The sequence below is a fragment of the Strix uralensis genome, chromosome 14 (assembly GCF_047716275.1).
Source record: "Strix uralensis isolate ZFMK-TIS-50842 chromosome 14, bStrUra1, whole genome shotgun sequence".
NCBI classification, from domain to species: Eukaryota; Metazoa; Chordata; class Aves; order Strigiformes; family Strigidae; genus Strix; species Strix uralensis.
The window spans coordinates 23,117,029-23,133,819 of record NC_133985.1 but is presented as its reverse complement, the minus strand read 5'-3'; the positions used below and the strand labels follow the sequence as shown (position 1 = coordinate 23,133,819).

Below are 16,791 nucleotides of genomic sequence, written 5' to 3'. Positions count from 1 at the left end.
AGGCATGAACCTGAGAAGGGCCAACAGACTCCACCTGCCCTGGTACAGCGCTGCACTTCTCTGCATTGATGATTAATACTGCTATATTGCAATTAGCAATGCCCGTGCAGTCCTTCACTGTTCACTCTTCCTAATTAGCAGGTTAAGGTGTTTGCTAGCCACAACCTGCTCACAGCTCCTGTAAGCTAAGGCACGCCTGGGGAAGCTGGCAGAGCTCAGCACCCCAGCACATCTCCATGAAAGGCAGCGAGGGTGGAAGGTGGCTGTGCTCTGGGGAAGGATGAGTCAGACTCCAGCTCTGGGAGAGGGGAGAAGAGGGACCCCAGAGGGGACGTGTTCTGTTCTCCAAGTGCTAAGGGGAGAATGAAAACTCTGGGAGAGAAGGGGAAGAAATAAAGGGATTCAAGATGAAGCAGATCAGTACAAGTAAAGAGGAAGGAGAATGGCATGGCTGAAGAATTAAAACAGTCGTTCGTGTAGAATTGAAGGACCTGATGGGAAATCAAAGTACAAAGACAAAGGACTAACGCTGGAAATAAAGACAGGAAGAAACGCGAAGAAAGTAGAAAAAATACAAAGAGTTATTAACCTAAAGAGGATGAAGGAGGGCATGGCCCAGACCCTCTATGCCTCAATCTGTGACCTACTAAAGTTAATCGCAAAAGCATACTTAGACTGAGTTTGGATCCAGCAGTCCCCTCCGACAAATAAATTTGCAGTCATGAGGATGCTGCTCATGGCATACTCGTAAGGAAGCGTGCTCCTGCGCCGCTGGAGACTGCAGCTGGGGAACATTGTTTTTCCATTCTGGCTTAGCTGGGAAACTATTGACAAGCTGCAGTCACTGCCTGAATGACTTTGATGTATATTCAAGAATTAAACAGAATTACTTACAAGCTGATAGGAAACAAAACTGACCTCCTCACAAGATGACCAAGGTCTTAAAAAATTTCTGTTTGTGAAGAGCATTAGACACTGGGCATGTCTCTGCCTTTTCGTAGAGAGACAACGGATTGCAAAGGGGGGAAGAGTTCTTCCTATAAAACTGGAGCTTCACTGAGCTGTCTTTGATGCACAGCTACAGAATTTGCATTTCATAGGAAAAGGCAACGCAACCCTTATTTTTGGAAGTACTTCCAAGTAGGCTTAAGGTCTTTATGATGTGATATTTGTGGACTCCATACAGTAATTATTCCAAAAGTGCAAATTCTTTGTTCTATATAATTCTGAACAATCATCCTGGTATCTCTGCAAATATTTATTTACCAAGATTTTACTTCATTGATGTGGCTTTTGGTCACTGGTGCTACCATGTCCTTGGTTTGACTATATTCTTTCCATTCCCCATTGTCTTTGATATGTAGCTCTGGTTCTTCAGCATCTGTTTTTTTCCTTTAGCTTATCCTTATTAATTGCTTCCGAGATCAAAGACACCATTTGTGTCCATTTCAGTACTTTGACTGAAATACTGGTAAATCAGTCCTTTAGCCTGCAAACTTCTGTGTCCTACCAAGGTACAGTAGATGCAACCAATTGAACGCGATCTCCATTAATTGCTAACACATTTCATACAGTAATTTCTTGAAGGTTACAGAGAAAGTTGTTGCTATTCTCTTTCACGGGCACATCACTTCATCTGGAAAAACTTCAGTCATTTTTTTCTAGGCTGCTTCTAGCACTAAAGCTGATTTCGTACAGATCCACAGTGGCCTATATGTGTTTGCCAACAGGGACCCATGTGTCAGTTCTATTCTTACTGGGCCTGTCAGCAGTTGGTAACCAGAGAAACTTCCCCATACTGTAAACGTACTTGTGTAATGATCATTTTACAGTTATTTGTTTCCTCGAGTCTAGAGGGGGTTAATTTTTTTCCCAGTGTGACTCCAGACCATTTTTATACCTAGATGCTTCCTGCGGATTACGTTATGCACGCTCACTTCAAAGTCGTACGTGGCACGATCTGCTTATCTTCGGGTGCTGCGTATTGTCCAGGCAACCCCCAGACAGACAGATTTATGGCTGCATCTGGCAGCCACGAGAGCTCCCTTCAGTGCTTCAGATGTTTCTTTCTGACATTTGGTTTGGAATGCTGTACACAAATCTGAAGTTGGCTCTTGGTTTCCATGCATTGCCTGATCTCCTCGATGAGAGTCATAATTATGTTTTAATGATTTAATAATGGCCTCCACTTAGATATATATTTTAATGTCTATATTTAGTGTTTGTTAAGGTTGAGCTCATTATCTTTGCAATATTATTACATTGTGGCATAGGAATCTGCAGTCATTTATATTTTTTTTAAATCTATTATATGACAATTCATACCACTCTTCTCTTCCTGTGGCTCCACAGAACTACTGGGTAAGCTGGATACTCCCCAGACCTGCAGTCCTACTTGCTGAAATTCTCTTTCAAAATTAGGCACTGATCTACAGCCAAAATTTTCATCGTCGATACAGTGCGGTAGATGAAACTGTATTTCAGTCCTTCTCTTGATCCTGTTTTTTTCAGGATATTCATTAGTTCTGCCTCAAATTCAAATTTCCTAGATGGTGGAAATAATTCTTTCCTCTATTGTCCAAATATATTTTATTCTTTACACAGAATATTAATACATATTCCATTTGTAGACATTTTGGGATGGACACAAAACTCCTGTAGTTAAAGTCTTTAGTTAATTAACTATTCATCTGTAAAACAGCCACAGTATTTTCATCATGATTGTTATAGTTCATAACATTTATTTAGAAGATGAGAACTAGTGGAATTTTTGAAAAAGAAAAAAAAAAAAAACACCACAAAACCCAAACCTTCACTTCTAAATTTTAAGAGAAATTATCCAAATTTTACCAAATTGCCATTCTGCTCAGGTTAGTAGAAAATAATTGAACAATGCTGACATTTTATGGAAGATGTGGTCTTGCTTAAGATTTGTATCAAACAGGAGCCAAAGCCATAAAAACTGTTACCCCAAACAAAACTTATAACCTATGTTGACACTTTCAGCAGGATGGAGAAATCCTGTGCTGGACTGACACAGGATAAGATGAACCACATATTCTGGGGTTGCAGTAAGAATTTTCTTAATATTTTTTCTTCCGGGGACTAGTGAGGTTCCTGTGGTAAGAGCCAGAGCAGCTGCGTTACTGCCAGCTGTGCTCTGGGGAGGGGAGAGGTACACTTTCCGATCGGTGTCAAGATATCTTGATATCAGGGTTGAGAAATTTATTAACAAAGGATTTTGATGATGCTGTCACAACAGTGTGCTCACTTCTAAAACCCAGCAACGCCCTCGTAGTTATCTGATCATAAGAATTTTTGTATTTTAACTGTGAATATAAAACAGGTTGAATTCAAGAAATAGGAAACTCATGCCCAGTAATTAAAATATTTTGAAGGCTGATTATGTTACAAAAAGAGTTGTCAATGCCAGTTATTTAAGAAATTCATAGATTTTTAGGGAAGGGACAAAAATGATCAGCAGCATAACACAAGCCACAGACTTTCAGCCAGTCATCATCTTCTAAACCTTTAGTTGAACAGGAACAAAAATCACAAGTCTTTTAAAGCCTAATTTGTTTCATACATTTTTATAAACTAGGAAAGAAGGGGTTTTTTTAACCCTGACCATCATCATATAATGCATTTTAAGTTGTTACGTCCAGGGTAGCATGTTACTATTGTAAAATGTTAGCCAAAACATGCAAGCCTACCAAGTTTTTACATGACATTTATTTTTACAACGTAGGAGTGCCCTAGGGAACATTTCTGCTTGAAGGAGAACAAAGGGAGATGGTATGTTCGGGTTGTTCAGTCACACGGGAGGCCAGAAAGATTCATCCAAAGCCACGTAGCAAAGCCACTCCTCCGTCACTGCTGTGCGTGATTGTGCGTTACTTCTGTCTCAGTAGCACCTGTAGCTAAAAGAAGTGAGAATCAGCAATATTCTTTTCCCAGCTTTATAGACTAGAAGCAGAAAGTATCTGAGGTTTTTCATCTGCTCAATTCAATACATTTAAAATGGAATAAATCCAAGAGACAGAACTCGTGTATTGTAGCAACACGAAGACAACGAACAAACCTCACTTTGTATTTGAACATGACCAGTGTGGCACAGTTTACCGACAAATTGTGAGTTTTACCAACGATGACCTTGCAATGAATGCTGTTGCGCTTAGCAACAAGTGAAAAACATCCTTCAGGAGAGTAAGAACACGAATGGTTCTGCCCTGGCCAGGTCCCACCTCTGCACGTACCGCACTGGCCTGCCTCAGGGTTCCTGGCATGGAGCCGCTAAGATGTCCTCTGCTCGCTGCTTTGCACCGTTGTACGGTGTGCCTGGCTGCTGCTGCTGAGTAAATCCTCTACAGCAATCTCAGATCGGGTCCTTTCGGATGAAAGGTGATATTAAGATATGGAATTAGCCATTAGAGAAGGAATGTCTTACCCATTACCGTGCAGAACCAGCTGTAATTAAGCATCTGAGTGTGTGTTTATAAACAGATGTTCTCATCTAAATGTCTTGGAAATAAACAGCTCTGTTATCCAAGTTCCCTCAAACTACAGGAGGTGGAGTGAAGCTGACAGGGCGCTGCAGCTCTCCTCCGCAGGCTGATGTCCTCCCGTACGTACCCCACATCTGAGTTTACCAAACTGCAGTGGTAGGAGGGATCCCCAAATGCAAGACAGTTTCTGTGGTACGCACAGATCAATAAAGTGAAGTAAATTTTCCAGGTAGAGTCCCAGAAAGCACATTAGGATTTCATGCTTCGAGAGACATTCTTGCCTTTATTTAATACCGAGGACCTCTGCGACATTCCTGTACCTGCTAACAAAGAGTTCACAGCATTTGTGAATAGTCTGACTTCTGCTATTCTGTTTCCCTCGTATGGGAAGAAGTGTTTCCTGTTAGCTGCAAATTCATTGCATCATTCAAAAAGCACCAGAAGGCAGTTTTGAGTGCTATTTTAGATACATCTTTACATTAAGGGAGGTTGCAGAAGAATATCTTAGAATTTTTAGAACCCCTTTTTGTAATTTGTGAAACATAAATGATTATTAAGTTAACATCGCATGCATTTATTTTGCATTTTTAAACACAAATCGGTATCTTCCAAAAGTTAATGTGACATGTAAAAAAACTTACTACTTAAAAAAAAAAGGGCAGATTAATTGTGCTTTAAAATCTGTGCTTTTACTTCGCCTTTTCTTTCTCTTTCTTGGAGAGGAATCCCCAAACCTGCGTTTAAACAGCTGGAATGACAAAAACATATTTCATGGATGTAACCTGTATTACATAATTTATTGGGTGCCATAATAACCATTTCTAGATAGTAACTGCTTGTCAACACAGTCCCAGTGCAAGCATTATCTGGTCATTGTCTCCAAGCTCATTTAATTGTCCCAAATCGGAACGACCCCGATCTTCAGGAACGGACAATCGCCGTCTCTCTTCCCCCATCCCCTGAATTTGTCGGTTCCGGGGAAAGCCAAACCCAAGAGGATCTCTGGTTCTGAAGGGCAACCTCTTCCCCCTCGGCTCTTTCTCCACTTCTCCAAAGCAGCAGAATTTCCTACTCTGCTGTTTAACTCCACTGATATTTTTAACTCCTGTTCTGCTCCCCCAGTTTCTGCTCTCTCCTCGCCCAGAGCTGCGTGGCGCAGCAGCGGTGGGCGCAGCAGGGCTGGCCCGGCGGCGGGGATGTCCCACCAGCAGCGCTTGGCTTTTCGATGCCTCTGCCGTCTAAATCCAACTTCAGACCAGCACACTACCCCGTTGCTCTTTATTTTAAAAATGCCGAAATTTGTTAACTTCTCGGTCAAATGCTACCATATTTTGTGGAGTTTACTCCTATTTCTCAGTGGAAACGTCTGTACTGCCAGCGCTTGCCAGGGGATAACTCCCCCCTTGGCCCCTCAGTGTCTCCTCTCGTTCCCTCAGCCATTCTGAGGGGTTTTTGGGTCTCTTTTCACGGATTTTTTCCCCCCACGCTGCCCCCCCCCAGCTTCCACCCGGCCCTAGAGCTGCCCACCAGGCTCCAAGGCCGCTTTCCCGGGGCTTTTTTCCCTCTCTCCGGCGCGGCACCCCCCACCCCAAACTCGGCGTGGCGGAGAGGCGCTGCCCCGCCATGGCGGCCCCGGGGGTCGGTGTGCGCGGGCCGGGCCGGGCCCCGCTGGAGCGGCCGCGGGGAAGGGCAGCCCGGTCGCCTCCGCGCTGCCCTCCCCGGGGTGCTCCCCCCCTCGGTAGGAAGTTGGGGAAGTGAAAGAGGAAAGAGGCGCCGCAGCCCCCCCGGGCCGGCGCCCGGCGGCTGCCCCTCAGCAGCGGCGGCGGGAGGAGCCGCCTGAGGGGGCCCCTCCGCGCCCGGCGGCCCCTCCGCGCCCCGGCGCCGCCTGCAGTTGCCCGCCTCAGCCAACAGGTTGCACCGTTCCCCCTCGGTTGGGCCCGGCGGGCGCTGCCCCGCGGTGCCGAGCGAGGGGCGGCGGGCTGGGCTGTGCCGTGCCGGAGCGGGCGCGGAGCTGCCGCGGCCGCCCCTCTCGGTACCGGTTGTCTCCACTCCCTCTCCACGTCGGGGAGGCGGGGGAAGGGAGGGAGGGGGAGGAGGCGGCCGCCGCCGTCCTCCATTTTGTGGCGGGGGCAGAGCACTGCCGAGCGCGGCGCTGCCCGGCGAGGGACGGGGCGGGGAGGCGCGAAGGGAAGGCAGGACGAGGAAGGGGGAGAGGAGGAGGAGGGCGAAGTCCGCGGAGGCAATTAGCGCTAATTAACGGAGGGGGCGCCGCGGTGGTGGGGGCGGGCGGGGCGGGGATTAGGTCAGGGTCTCGGGCTCGGCGGTAGGAGGAGGAGGAGGAGGAGGAGGAGGAAAGCAGCGGGGGGAGCGGTGCTGGCCGCCGTCGCCGCGGCCCCCGGAGGGGCGGCTGTTGACTCCCTCACTCCTTCCAGCCGGCTGCTGGCCCCCACCGCCGGGCGCGATGGCAGTTGGCGGCTGAAGGAGCCCCAGCGCCCTCCCCTGGACGAGGTAAGGGCGGCGGGGGGCGGCGGGGGACCGGGGCCGAGCCGTGCTGCGGGGCCGGCGCCGCGGCTTCGCCCCGGGACGTTCCCGGGAGGCGGCCGGGGGGGCGCTCGGGGTGCCCCGAGCGCGGGGAGAGTGGCAGCGGGGGAGCCGAGCCGCCCCCGGAAGGATCCCGGGGTGGGACGGTGCCGGCGGTGGAGCCCCCCCCCTCACCGCCCCGACCCCGAGGTGGGTGCCCGGGGCGGCGGGGCCGCGGAGGGACCGTCCCGGGACACCCCCCTCCCCGTTCCCGTCCCGGCCCTTCGTGCGCCCCTCGGCCGGCCGGGTGTTTGCCCGGGGTGTGCTCGACCGGGGGGCGAGGAAGGGGGTGAGGAGCGAGGAGGGGGAGCCGAGCCCCGAGTGCAGCCTCGCAGCCATGGGCTGGTCTTATTTTGCAGAAGTGGGTGTGCCAGGGAGACAGCTCAACAGGTCTCGACACATTTCTCTGAAAACTATACTTTACAAGGGAGAATTTATTGTAATCCGGCAGTTTTAAGTGTTCGCAGCTTTTTCCTCCTTTGGGCAGACTTGTATCTGATTTTTGACACGTTTCCTACGCTGGATGATTCGCTGGTTTTTTTTTGACGTTGGGGAAATTGTCAAATGGAATAACTACATTTTTCCTCCCCTTCACGTAAAGAAAAAAAAAAAAAAGGCAGAACTGGAGGTAGATAGCTATAATTTTTTTTCCAGTGGCTGTTGCGGTGTCCACCTTAAACGGCCCAGCAATATTTCCGTGCTGTTGGCAGTCCGTGAGATTTCGGGGGGCTGCCCCCTTCCCGTTCGGGGCCGCGGGCCCGGCTGACGGCGCTCCCCGGGCGTGACCCCCGGCGCCTCGGGAAGCCCGGCCGAGCGACCCTCGGCTGGGGCACACGAAAGGCCGGACGAGGAGGTGTCGAAGGACCAAGAAGGGTTTTTGCGTCGGGCTTCTCCCGCTCGGGACGCTTTGCCCAGGCCGAAGCTCGCTGGGGCCACCTTAAAATTTTTTACACGTGGGGACTTTTTGTTGATCGCAGCCTTAACTTTGGCATACAGAAAGCAGCGGCGGTCGTCGGCAGTCTGGAGAAAATGGGCGACAGAGACGGCGGGTTTATAATTAAGACGACCGTAAACTTGTTGTGAGCACTCTTGGGTCGCTCTGCTTAATGGGTAATTCCGCGGCCAGGCTTTAACCGGGGCATTGCTGCCTCTTACGGGCTGGGGGGAGTGCGAGCCGATGGCTGTTTGCTGTTGGTGTTAGGCCATAGACAAACAGTATAGAAAGTTTGCGTAAGAATTTACAGTTATTCTCCAAATATTTATGCTGTGTGCCAAAGATAAATGTAGTAAATACAAACAGATGAAATTTAGGAGATTTGTTAGATGTGTTTGGAGAATAGCTGTGAGCTGGTAAAATGAAGCTAATAAAAATTCTGCTTTATCTTTAGTTAGCTTTTATTTATAAATTCGATTTTTATTTAAAGAATTGCGCTGAGTTTGCTTCAAGAGTCACGAGTTGCATTTTAAGCTGAACTTATGCAAAGATGGCAAACTTCATGTTTTGTGGTGGGGAGGTTGCGTGGACAATAACAAACCCCTGAGATTTCGTCTGGCTGGTAGGACCGCGTTTGCGCGGGCTCGGGAGGCTGCGGTACCTGTTGTGGCAGATGTGTCCGAACCTGCAGGGAGAGAAGTGAATTCGGGAAAGGTGATAAATGCCCTGCTTAAGATGTAACTCAATACCAGGGAAAGTTGCCTTCCAAAATTTGTGAATTGGGTACTTTTAACAATTCTTATGCTTTCTTACGTGCTAGGATGGGCAACAGAGCTAGAGAGGGTGTTCAGAAAGATGTCTTGTGCTGTTGTCTGATTCTGAGTTGTGTGCAGGCAAACTTACCACTTCACTCAGGTTTAGCAATGCTTTAAAAAATATACTTCCTTGTTACCGATCAGAAATAAAAACAAGCAAACAAAACCCCAAAACCAGTGGGTTTGAGAAAGACGTGACACATGTCAGTCAGTTCGTAGCTCGATCTGCTGTGCTTTCATTCTCAGAGCAGCTAAACCAGGTTCACCGGGCTAATGATTTAGAATTTTTTTTTTTTAAGCTGTTATTAAAATATCCTTGCTGTGCTAACTTTGAATGCTTCTGATCTTTTTATAGCTAATGTTACAGTAATGGATTCCAAAGAATTGCTTAACTCGTCGGATCAAGACGAAACAAGGAAAAATGCGCTCATCAGTACCAAAGGAGGGATCGTGATGGACTTTCATCCACCCTTCAGGGGTGGAGCTACTGTACAAGCCCCTGTGTCTACATCTCCTCTCCCCACGTCTTCTCAGTCGGATTCCAATCAGCAACCTGCTTTGGCTGACTTTTCAAAAGGATTAGTAAACAATGTGCCTCAGCCAGACCTTTCCAAGGCAGTGTCGCTCTCGATGGGACTGTACATGGGTGAAACAGATGCAAAAGTGATGGGAAACGACCTTGGATTTTCGCAGCAGGGCCAAATCGGCATCTCTTCTGGAGAAACGGACTTCAGGCTCCTGGAAGAAAGTATTGCGAGCTTGAACAAGTCCTCGAGCCTGGCCGAGGACGCAAAGGGAGCAGTATCTTCTGAGGTGCCGCTTGAGCCAGATTTCCCAGGCATGGCTGGCCGCAACGTCCCTTCAGAGTCAGGAACTGGAGTCCAAAGCCAGGTTGGCTCGAATGGTGGCAACTTGAAGTTATTCTCTGAAGACCAAAGCACCCTGGATATTCTCCAGGATTTAGAATTGCCACCAGTATCGCCTGGCAAAGAGCCCAATGGGAGCCCATGGAGGCTTGACCCGTTGCTAGATGAGGGTGGCTTGCTGTCCCCTATATCTGCAGATGATGCGTTTCTCCTGGAAGGAAATCTCAGTGAAGACTGCAAGCCTCCTGTTTTATCTGACACTAAACCTAAAATTAATGACCGTGGTGACCTTTTACCCAGTTCCAAAATGCCAATGCCTCAAGTGAAAACAGAAAAGGAAGACTTCATTGAACTCTGTACTCCTGGCATAAAGCAAGAAAACATGGGCCCAATTTATTGTCAGGCAAACTTCTCTGGGTCTAATCTGCTGGGTACTAAAGTCTCTGCCATTTCTATCCACGGTGTCAGTACCTCTGGGGGACAAATGTATCACTATGACTTAAATACTGCATCACTCTCTCAGCAGCAGGATCAGAAACCAATTTTTAATATCATTCCATCTCTTCCTGCCAGTTCAGAAAATTGGAATAGGTGCCAGGGATCAGGGGATGAGACGTTAGCTCCTTTGGGAACGCTCAACCTTTCTGGCAGACCTGCTTTCTCTAATGGCTATTCAAGGTAATTAGTTTTTGTTGCTCTTTATTAAAATACTACAAGTATGTTTACTACAACTGCATGCATGCTGGTGTGTTGGGTTTTTTCTTTTGAAGTCAGTCGTCCCTTTTTCATTTGTCGGTGTGACTGATCAGACATATTTATTCTGCAGTACAACGGGAGCTTTAACCAAGTACTCAACTGTTGGCATTAAAGGGAAGAAAAGACAAGGGGAGCTGGCATGCTTTAAAAAAGAAATAAAAATAAAAATTCTGAGATACAACCTAGAGGGAAAATTGAGTACGTGGTAGAAGGATCCATACACAAGGCAGTATAGAAGGAGGACGGTATGGAAGGAAGTATTTAAGTGTATACAAAAGCTGCTTCGTTCTCAAGGGTTAGAGGATCAATCGCTGTGGGTTTTTTTTTTTTCTTCCTAGTGTTACTTAAATGTTATGCACAAAAATAACTTGGTTGCTGGGTAAATTTCTAGAATTACATTGAAGCTGAACTAGAGTTTTAGCTTTGCTTTGTATTGCATTTACCTTACATGGACAAGAAGATTCCGAGTAGGAAATACTCAGAGGTTTGTTTAATAACTGCATTTAAAGAGAGAATATTTGCAGTAAGATGTAAACATACCTGGAATTTAACTCTTAAATAGGACTGCAGGTGGGCTTGCTTTACAGGTGGTTTTTTGGGAGCAGGGTCTGTTAGGGGAGCTGGTCAGTATGCATTTCAAGTGACTTCATAGTAGTGTTTTCTACAAGTAATTCAGAGGTGCAGATATTCATGTAAAACACTTTTCCTCTGCCCTTCAGGAGGAAGTGCGATGGTGGCAGCTTTCTCAAGGAGTAGCTGTGTAGGTCTCCTCGCAGCTGGGGACGGGTTCTGGTTTCAGTACAAACACCCCACAGTCTCTGGCCTCAGTGGAGGAAGAGGTTTTTACTGTGTTTCTGTGGAGTCTGAGTTAGAAAATGGCTCTTCAAGTCTATATACGTAACACCAGTAATTGTAGCTTTTCATGAAGTATCTGTTTTAGCTTTCTTTTTTTATTGCCCCACTGACAATTGATCCCCTGAGTGTTAGCTGCCAGTCCCGGGGCTCTCCCTCCACGTTATTTGTTCCATTTTCCCATGGTTAGAATGAAGTGTGTCAGAGTTCCTCCTTTGTTTCAGGAAGACAACTTTTAACTTGCTTTCATTCTAGATTTCTTCCATAGTTTCCGATTTTTGTAGTGAAGATGTGGATTTTTTTTTCTTTTGAAATGTTTAAAGCAATTTGTAATGTAAGGAATTCGGAAAAGAAAATCGGAATTTGTGGATAAATTCCACTTTGGTGTATGAATATTGAACGTGCCTTATCATTTATTTTGACAGAGTAGAAATCCTTTGTGCTAACCTTTTGCATAATCAGTCCAACTTCCATGTTGTTTCTAGTTTGTTTCATGGGGGATTTTTGGTTTTTGGGGTTTTTTTTTATTTTGCTCCTGCTATATATTTAATGGCAATAATTATAAAATCTGTATCAAAGCAAGAAGTATTTCTGGGTTTGGGAGGTGATTTTTGGTGACTGAGTAAGCAGATTGCTCACAGATAATGGAAACACCACTTCTGAGAATACTTCTGTAAAGTTGATGCATTGTTTTTATTTTACAGAACTATTTAGGTAGAACCAAGTGCATTCCTATGTGAATGGGTCACACGTGGATGTTTGTCCGGCTTTTGGGGCATCTCATAAATACTCTTTTTTTATATACTGTGCTGTGGTGAAAAACCCACTCAAGCTGCTAATGTGTACGGAGTGTGTCTGATCCTAGAGTAAGGAGGACAGCAGTGCTAGATGTTATCGTTGCTTTTATGAAGCAATGTTGAGGAGTGTGCTGGGTGTGTTTGTGTTGGAGCTGCGCGGGCAGCGCTGGGCGGGCGTGCGGGGAGAGCTGCGGAAGCCCTCGGCGGAGCTCCCGCTGCAGGCGGTGGAGCATCCTCGGCAAACGTCTGCCTCCGCCACGGGACAGCGTTAGCAACGGGGTGCTGCAAGTGTTTATGTGCTTGCTTCCTGCAAGGTTGTCCTATATTGCTTGCTTTTGCCTTAAGATAATGGAATTTTTTTTCTTAATTTAAGGAATGTGTAAAGAAGTTTAGGGCAGCCTCTCGTTGAGCTTTGCATAAAAATTCATTATTTCTAGCCTTTGTGGAAGTTCTTCTTACTTCCCGAGGATTTTTACACACTAAAACTACAAAGTCCGATTCTAAAAACAGTGTTGCTTGGGTTTGCTTTATTTATTTTTTTTTTCCATAAAATAGAGGCCACTCCATCTCCTTTTTAAAATGCCTGAGATACTAATGTATCCTGAATTTGAAGCAAGAATTCTCTTTCTTCCTGAACCTTGTCAGAAATATTTGGTCTAAACTGGGTTAGTTTAAGGTGATGTATTGTGGATTTGTTTGTTTGTCTTACAGAAGACTTAACAAAATTGGCATTTGTTCTAGAAACAAAGGAAGGACTCTCTTGCCAGGTTCCTGTGGTCTTTTTTCTTTTAGTACTGATTGAGGTGAAGGCTGGGATTTTGAGAGTTCAGAACTGCTAAACTTTAATCTCCAATAGGAGATATTTCTTGGTGTTGGTACAATTATTTGAGTATTCACAACATTAATTATATACGAAACATATGCAAAGAAAAGCTGCAGTTCTGCCCTGGCGTTTAATCTGTCCGTTTTAACGGAAAGCATGTAATGTCTCTTTATAGACACGCAGTCTTGAATTGGTGTCATGCAATTTTTGAGTGATTTTGCTTCTAAGGATAGCACAGCGTGCTGCCTTTAATGAGACAAGTGATAATCAGGACTGAGAAAGCTAATCAATTTTCCTATGAGTGGTAGGAGTTATTCTGAAGTTAATAAGCAGAATACAAACAAATTCCGAAATTTGTTCGATGTGAAGGAATCGGCAATAGTCAATAAATTACTGTCGGTATCTCGGGGTTGTAGAAGAGCCTGCCAGTGCTTGTGCTGGTGTGCAGCACTTGGAGCTGCAGCTCGGCGTTTCGGCAGCTAACGCTCAAAATCTCCCTGAGCAGCAGCGAAACTCCGAAGAGGGCAGGACGGCTTCGTTCAGGGTTGCCTTGGCGAGGTGTCCCCTCGGAGCGAGCGAGCTGCCGAGCGATCGCAGTGGAGCGACCGAAGGGGAAGGTGCATAGAATCAGAGGGAGGAAAAAAGTAAGCTAACTGAGAAAACTTGCCTTAGATTTTCTTTAACAGAAGAAGTGAGGCAGCATCTGGAAGAGGAGTGAAACAGGCTGGAAGCATTTGGTAAACGCTTCACTGAAGAATTAGGGGGTTTGATGGTGCCTGTCTCTGATGGGATATTATTTGTGATTTATTACACCGGTGAAAACTGTTAAAATTCAAGGAAATTATTTTAGCAACACACACTTGTAGGACTCTTGCGTGGTATATACATTAAATCCATCGCTCAACCTTTTTAATTCCTCTGAGTTCCTGGAGATGTGGCTTGTTGTGGGGGGAGTGAAGGACGATGAGAAACAACACAGCGACGCAGGGGTTTCTATGTGCCTTTTCTCTTAGCCTGCAGCCAGAATTTACAAGAACTGGGCCCCACTGGCAGTGTTACGGCTTCTCTTATTACATTTGAAATCATTCCTAGTACTTAAGCTTGTGGTGGGGGATAAGGATCATTAAGGAAGTTTAAGAAAGGACAAGAGCTAAGAGAAGCCATGAAAGAGGAGGAGAATCTGGAAGGGGGAAGAAGTTTTGCTGATCGGTCACAGTCCAGAGCCTTGCTTTCAGGAGCAGTTACCTTTCTGCTGTCACTCTTTAATGGGGATTCTTCTTGGGAAGGAAGGGGGGAAAAAAGTTTGCTAGAAATGGTTAAAGGTCAGTTGTCCGTTTGTCTTACTGCATTGTTTCAGCTTGGCTTTTGGCCAAGGCCTGTGGCTTGGCACGGTTGGATGTAGTACTTCAAATGTTGTCTGACTCAGCAGTATATAATGTATGGTACATTTGGAAATGAGTCTTTTTTAATAATTCTATTTTGATATAAAAAACAGACCTGTTATTTGGAGGGAGTGCTCAGGGTTTCGATAGTCTATGTTGTGATTTGTCAGCTTAATGTAATACTGTACTTGGGTTTTGAGTCTTGGAAATACACGACAAAAAATCTAATTGTTTTGGCAGAAAGGGATGAATCAGGAATGTCCTGCAGCGTGTGCTGTAAGGCGCTACGAAAAGAGAGCTAGATAAATGATCGGTCATGTAAGATGTAATCCACTTTTTCCAATTTTAGCTGATCCATTCAGCTAGCTGATAGCTGAGTAGGTTTTTGGGAGTCCAACCCAAATTGTTAATTTCTGCTAATTTATTTCCCCCTAAAATGATCTCTATTTTAGACCTAGTTTTAACTTACAAAACATTGGTTTTTGTTGCCCATTACGTATTTTTTTTTATCCATCTTAAATGATGGTTGAACCCCATTGTGCTCTTCTGCAGTGAAAGCAAAACTACAGTTGAAGCATCTCTACTCATGAGTCTTCTCACAAATGTGAAATATATGTATTATACAACTCCTACATCGTCTGTTTACTGTGTAAAAGCAAATTGTCTTGGAGATGCAAACGTCCCCTCTTACTTTGACTGTTACTGCTCATTCTGGAAATGAAGAAGTGGTAACTATTCTATACATATATGTAACTGCAAATGGGAATTATTTTTTATGTTTTAAGAGGTTACCAAGGCCTTCTGTCTTCCTAGGTTCCCTTTTATTGCCACCACCTAGCAAGTGGGCCTTTGGGAGCTTTCTCTATTGTTTTAATTCTTCTGTTTTTTTTAAATGTTGCCTAACCTCAGGTAGTGAAAATCAGAGGAAGAACCTGGCACTGCTGTCTTGGATGTCACGCTCGTACCAAAGTTTGACTGTTTACGTTTGTTACGCTTTGCAAAATTAGATCTGTTGTTTCTCTCATTTCCACACCAGATTCAGCATCTCTGGCCACAAGCACTCTTCACCTGTGCATATGCTTGACCTAGTTGCATTTCCAGGGCAGATACTGTTGTTCTAGTGATCAAAACTCTGCAGTTAGTCTGGAGTGTGATGGGAAAGGCTCCCACCAGCATGGCTTTGGGCTCAAGTGAGGATACCTTTACAACTCTTCGCTGCCTCATTCGTAAGATGTAGTTCAGTGGGATCGATCCTGTACTGACTAGTTTGACTCCTCTGATATGTTGGTCACAAAAGTTTTAGCCACGCTCCTTTATATTTTGTTCTTTATTGATCTACAATATTCAGTCAAGAAAGCAAACTTTTAACTCATTGTCCTCTTATTGTAAGCTGGTCACAAAAAGAAGCTAATAGATTTATTTTTAAAATTTTTTTAGTAGTGTGTGGCTTCTGAGTCTCTTTGGAGTGCTTCTTGGAGCAAATGAGGGATCCAGTGTTGGCACTTCAGTGCAAAATGTGATTTGGAGCCTTTTTCTGAGGCCATTTTGTTAAAGCTCTTTACCACTGGCCTGAGAAGCATTTGTTCCCGTGCCACTGGGTGTTGTGATCAGAAACTTCACAAGCCTTACAAGAGGAGAGCAACTCAGCACTCGGAAATTTGCCTGGGAGAAAATGAACATACGTTTCTTGGTAGTAACTCTTCTCCTCACAGAACCCTTGCTTGTGGAGTTCTGTAAGACACAGTTATATCTCCATTCATTTTCTGGGGTAGATGGGGACTGCCTAAGCAGGTGTCCTACCACCGGTGTGCTGGTGTAGCATAACGTAGGCATTCTGCAAATGGTTCCAGTGTCATTATTCTTGAGACAAATAACATATCAATAAAACCCTGTTTTCAGTCCAAGTTATAAGCAGTGGGAAACACTTTGCAGAGCTGTAGTTACAATTATCTTGGGTTTGTGCTATTAAAATAACTGAAAGCGTGTCGCCGCTGGCGTACAGAAATGAACTTTAAAATGTGTTCATAAAATGATCAACTTCTAACTGTTCTTAGAAACACAGAAACAAGTGTGTGTGCAGCAGTTTCTGGGAAGAATATTGAGCTGTACAGTGTGCGGCGCAGCAGACCCGGGGAGCTTGTTCTGTTAAGCTCTCTTTGGTTTTATAGTCTTTGTCTCCCAGAGTCTGGCAGTATACACAGATTTTAATCTTATTTACTGAAGTATTAATGTATTGCATTGTTGCATGTACAGATTATTCATGTTCCCATCACAGCGGTTTTCTGCCTGATTCACTATAGTATGATATCCACTTATAATACAGCCCTTGCTTGAATAACCAAGACACTTGTAGACCAGGAGTTAATCCTGTTCTTAATGCTGGGTTCTGGAAATACTGGGCAGATACTGTCAGTGGATGGCCTCATCCCCACGGGACAGAAGTGAACCAATACAGCTGGAACAGATGACACACAAAAAAAG

The 16,791-nt window shown here is 45.3% G+C and overlaps 1 protein-coding gene across 4 annotated transcripts in view; it reads left to right on the top strand.

Moving 5' to 3' along the window:
* The first annotated feature begins 6,828 nt into the window (after positions 1 to 6,828).
* NR3C1 (nuclear receptor subfamily 3 group C member 1) overlaps positions 6,829 to 16,791 on the top strand; it is a 73,779-nt gene continuing 63,816 nt past the window's right edge. Inside the window, exons 1-2 of one of the 4 annotated variants that reach the window (XM_074884081.1) lie at positions 6,829 to 7,013; positions 9,190 to 10,378. In XM_074884081.1, coding sequence (XP_074740182.1) covers positions 9,204 to 10,378 — 1,175 coding nt within the window. In that variant the 5' untranslated portion in view covers positions 6,829 to 7,013; positions 9,190 to 9,203. Of the gene's footprint in view, positions 7,014 to 7,717; positions 8,196 to 9,189; positions 10,379 to 16,791 lie in introns of those variants that run through there. The other 3 variants (XM_074884083.1, XM_074884082.1, XM_074884080.1) reach the window with 3 other exon arrangements.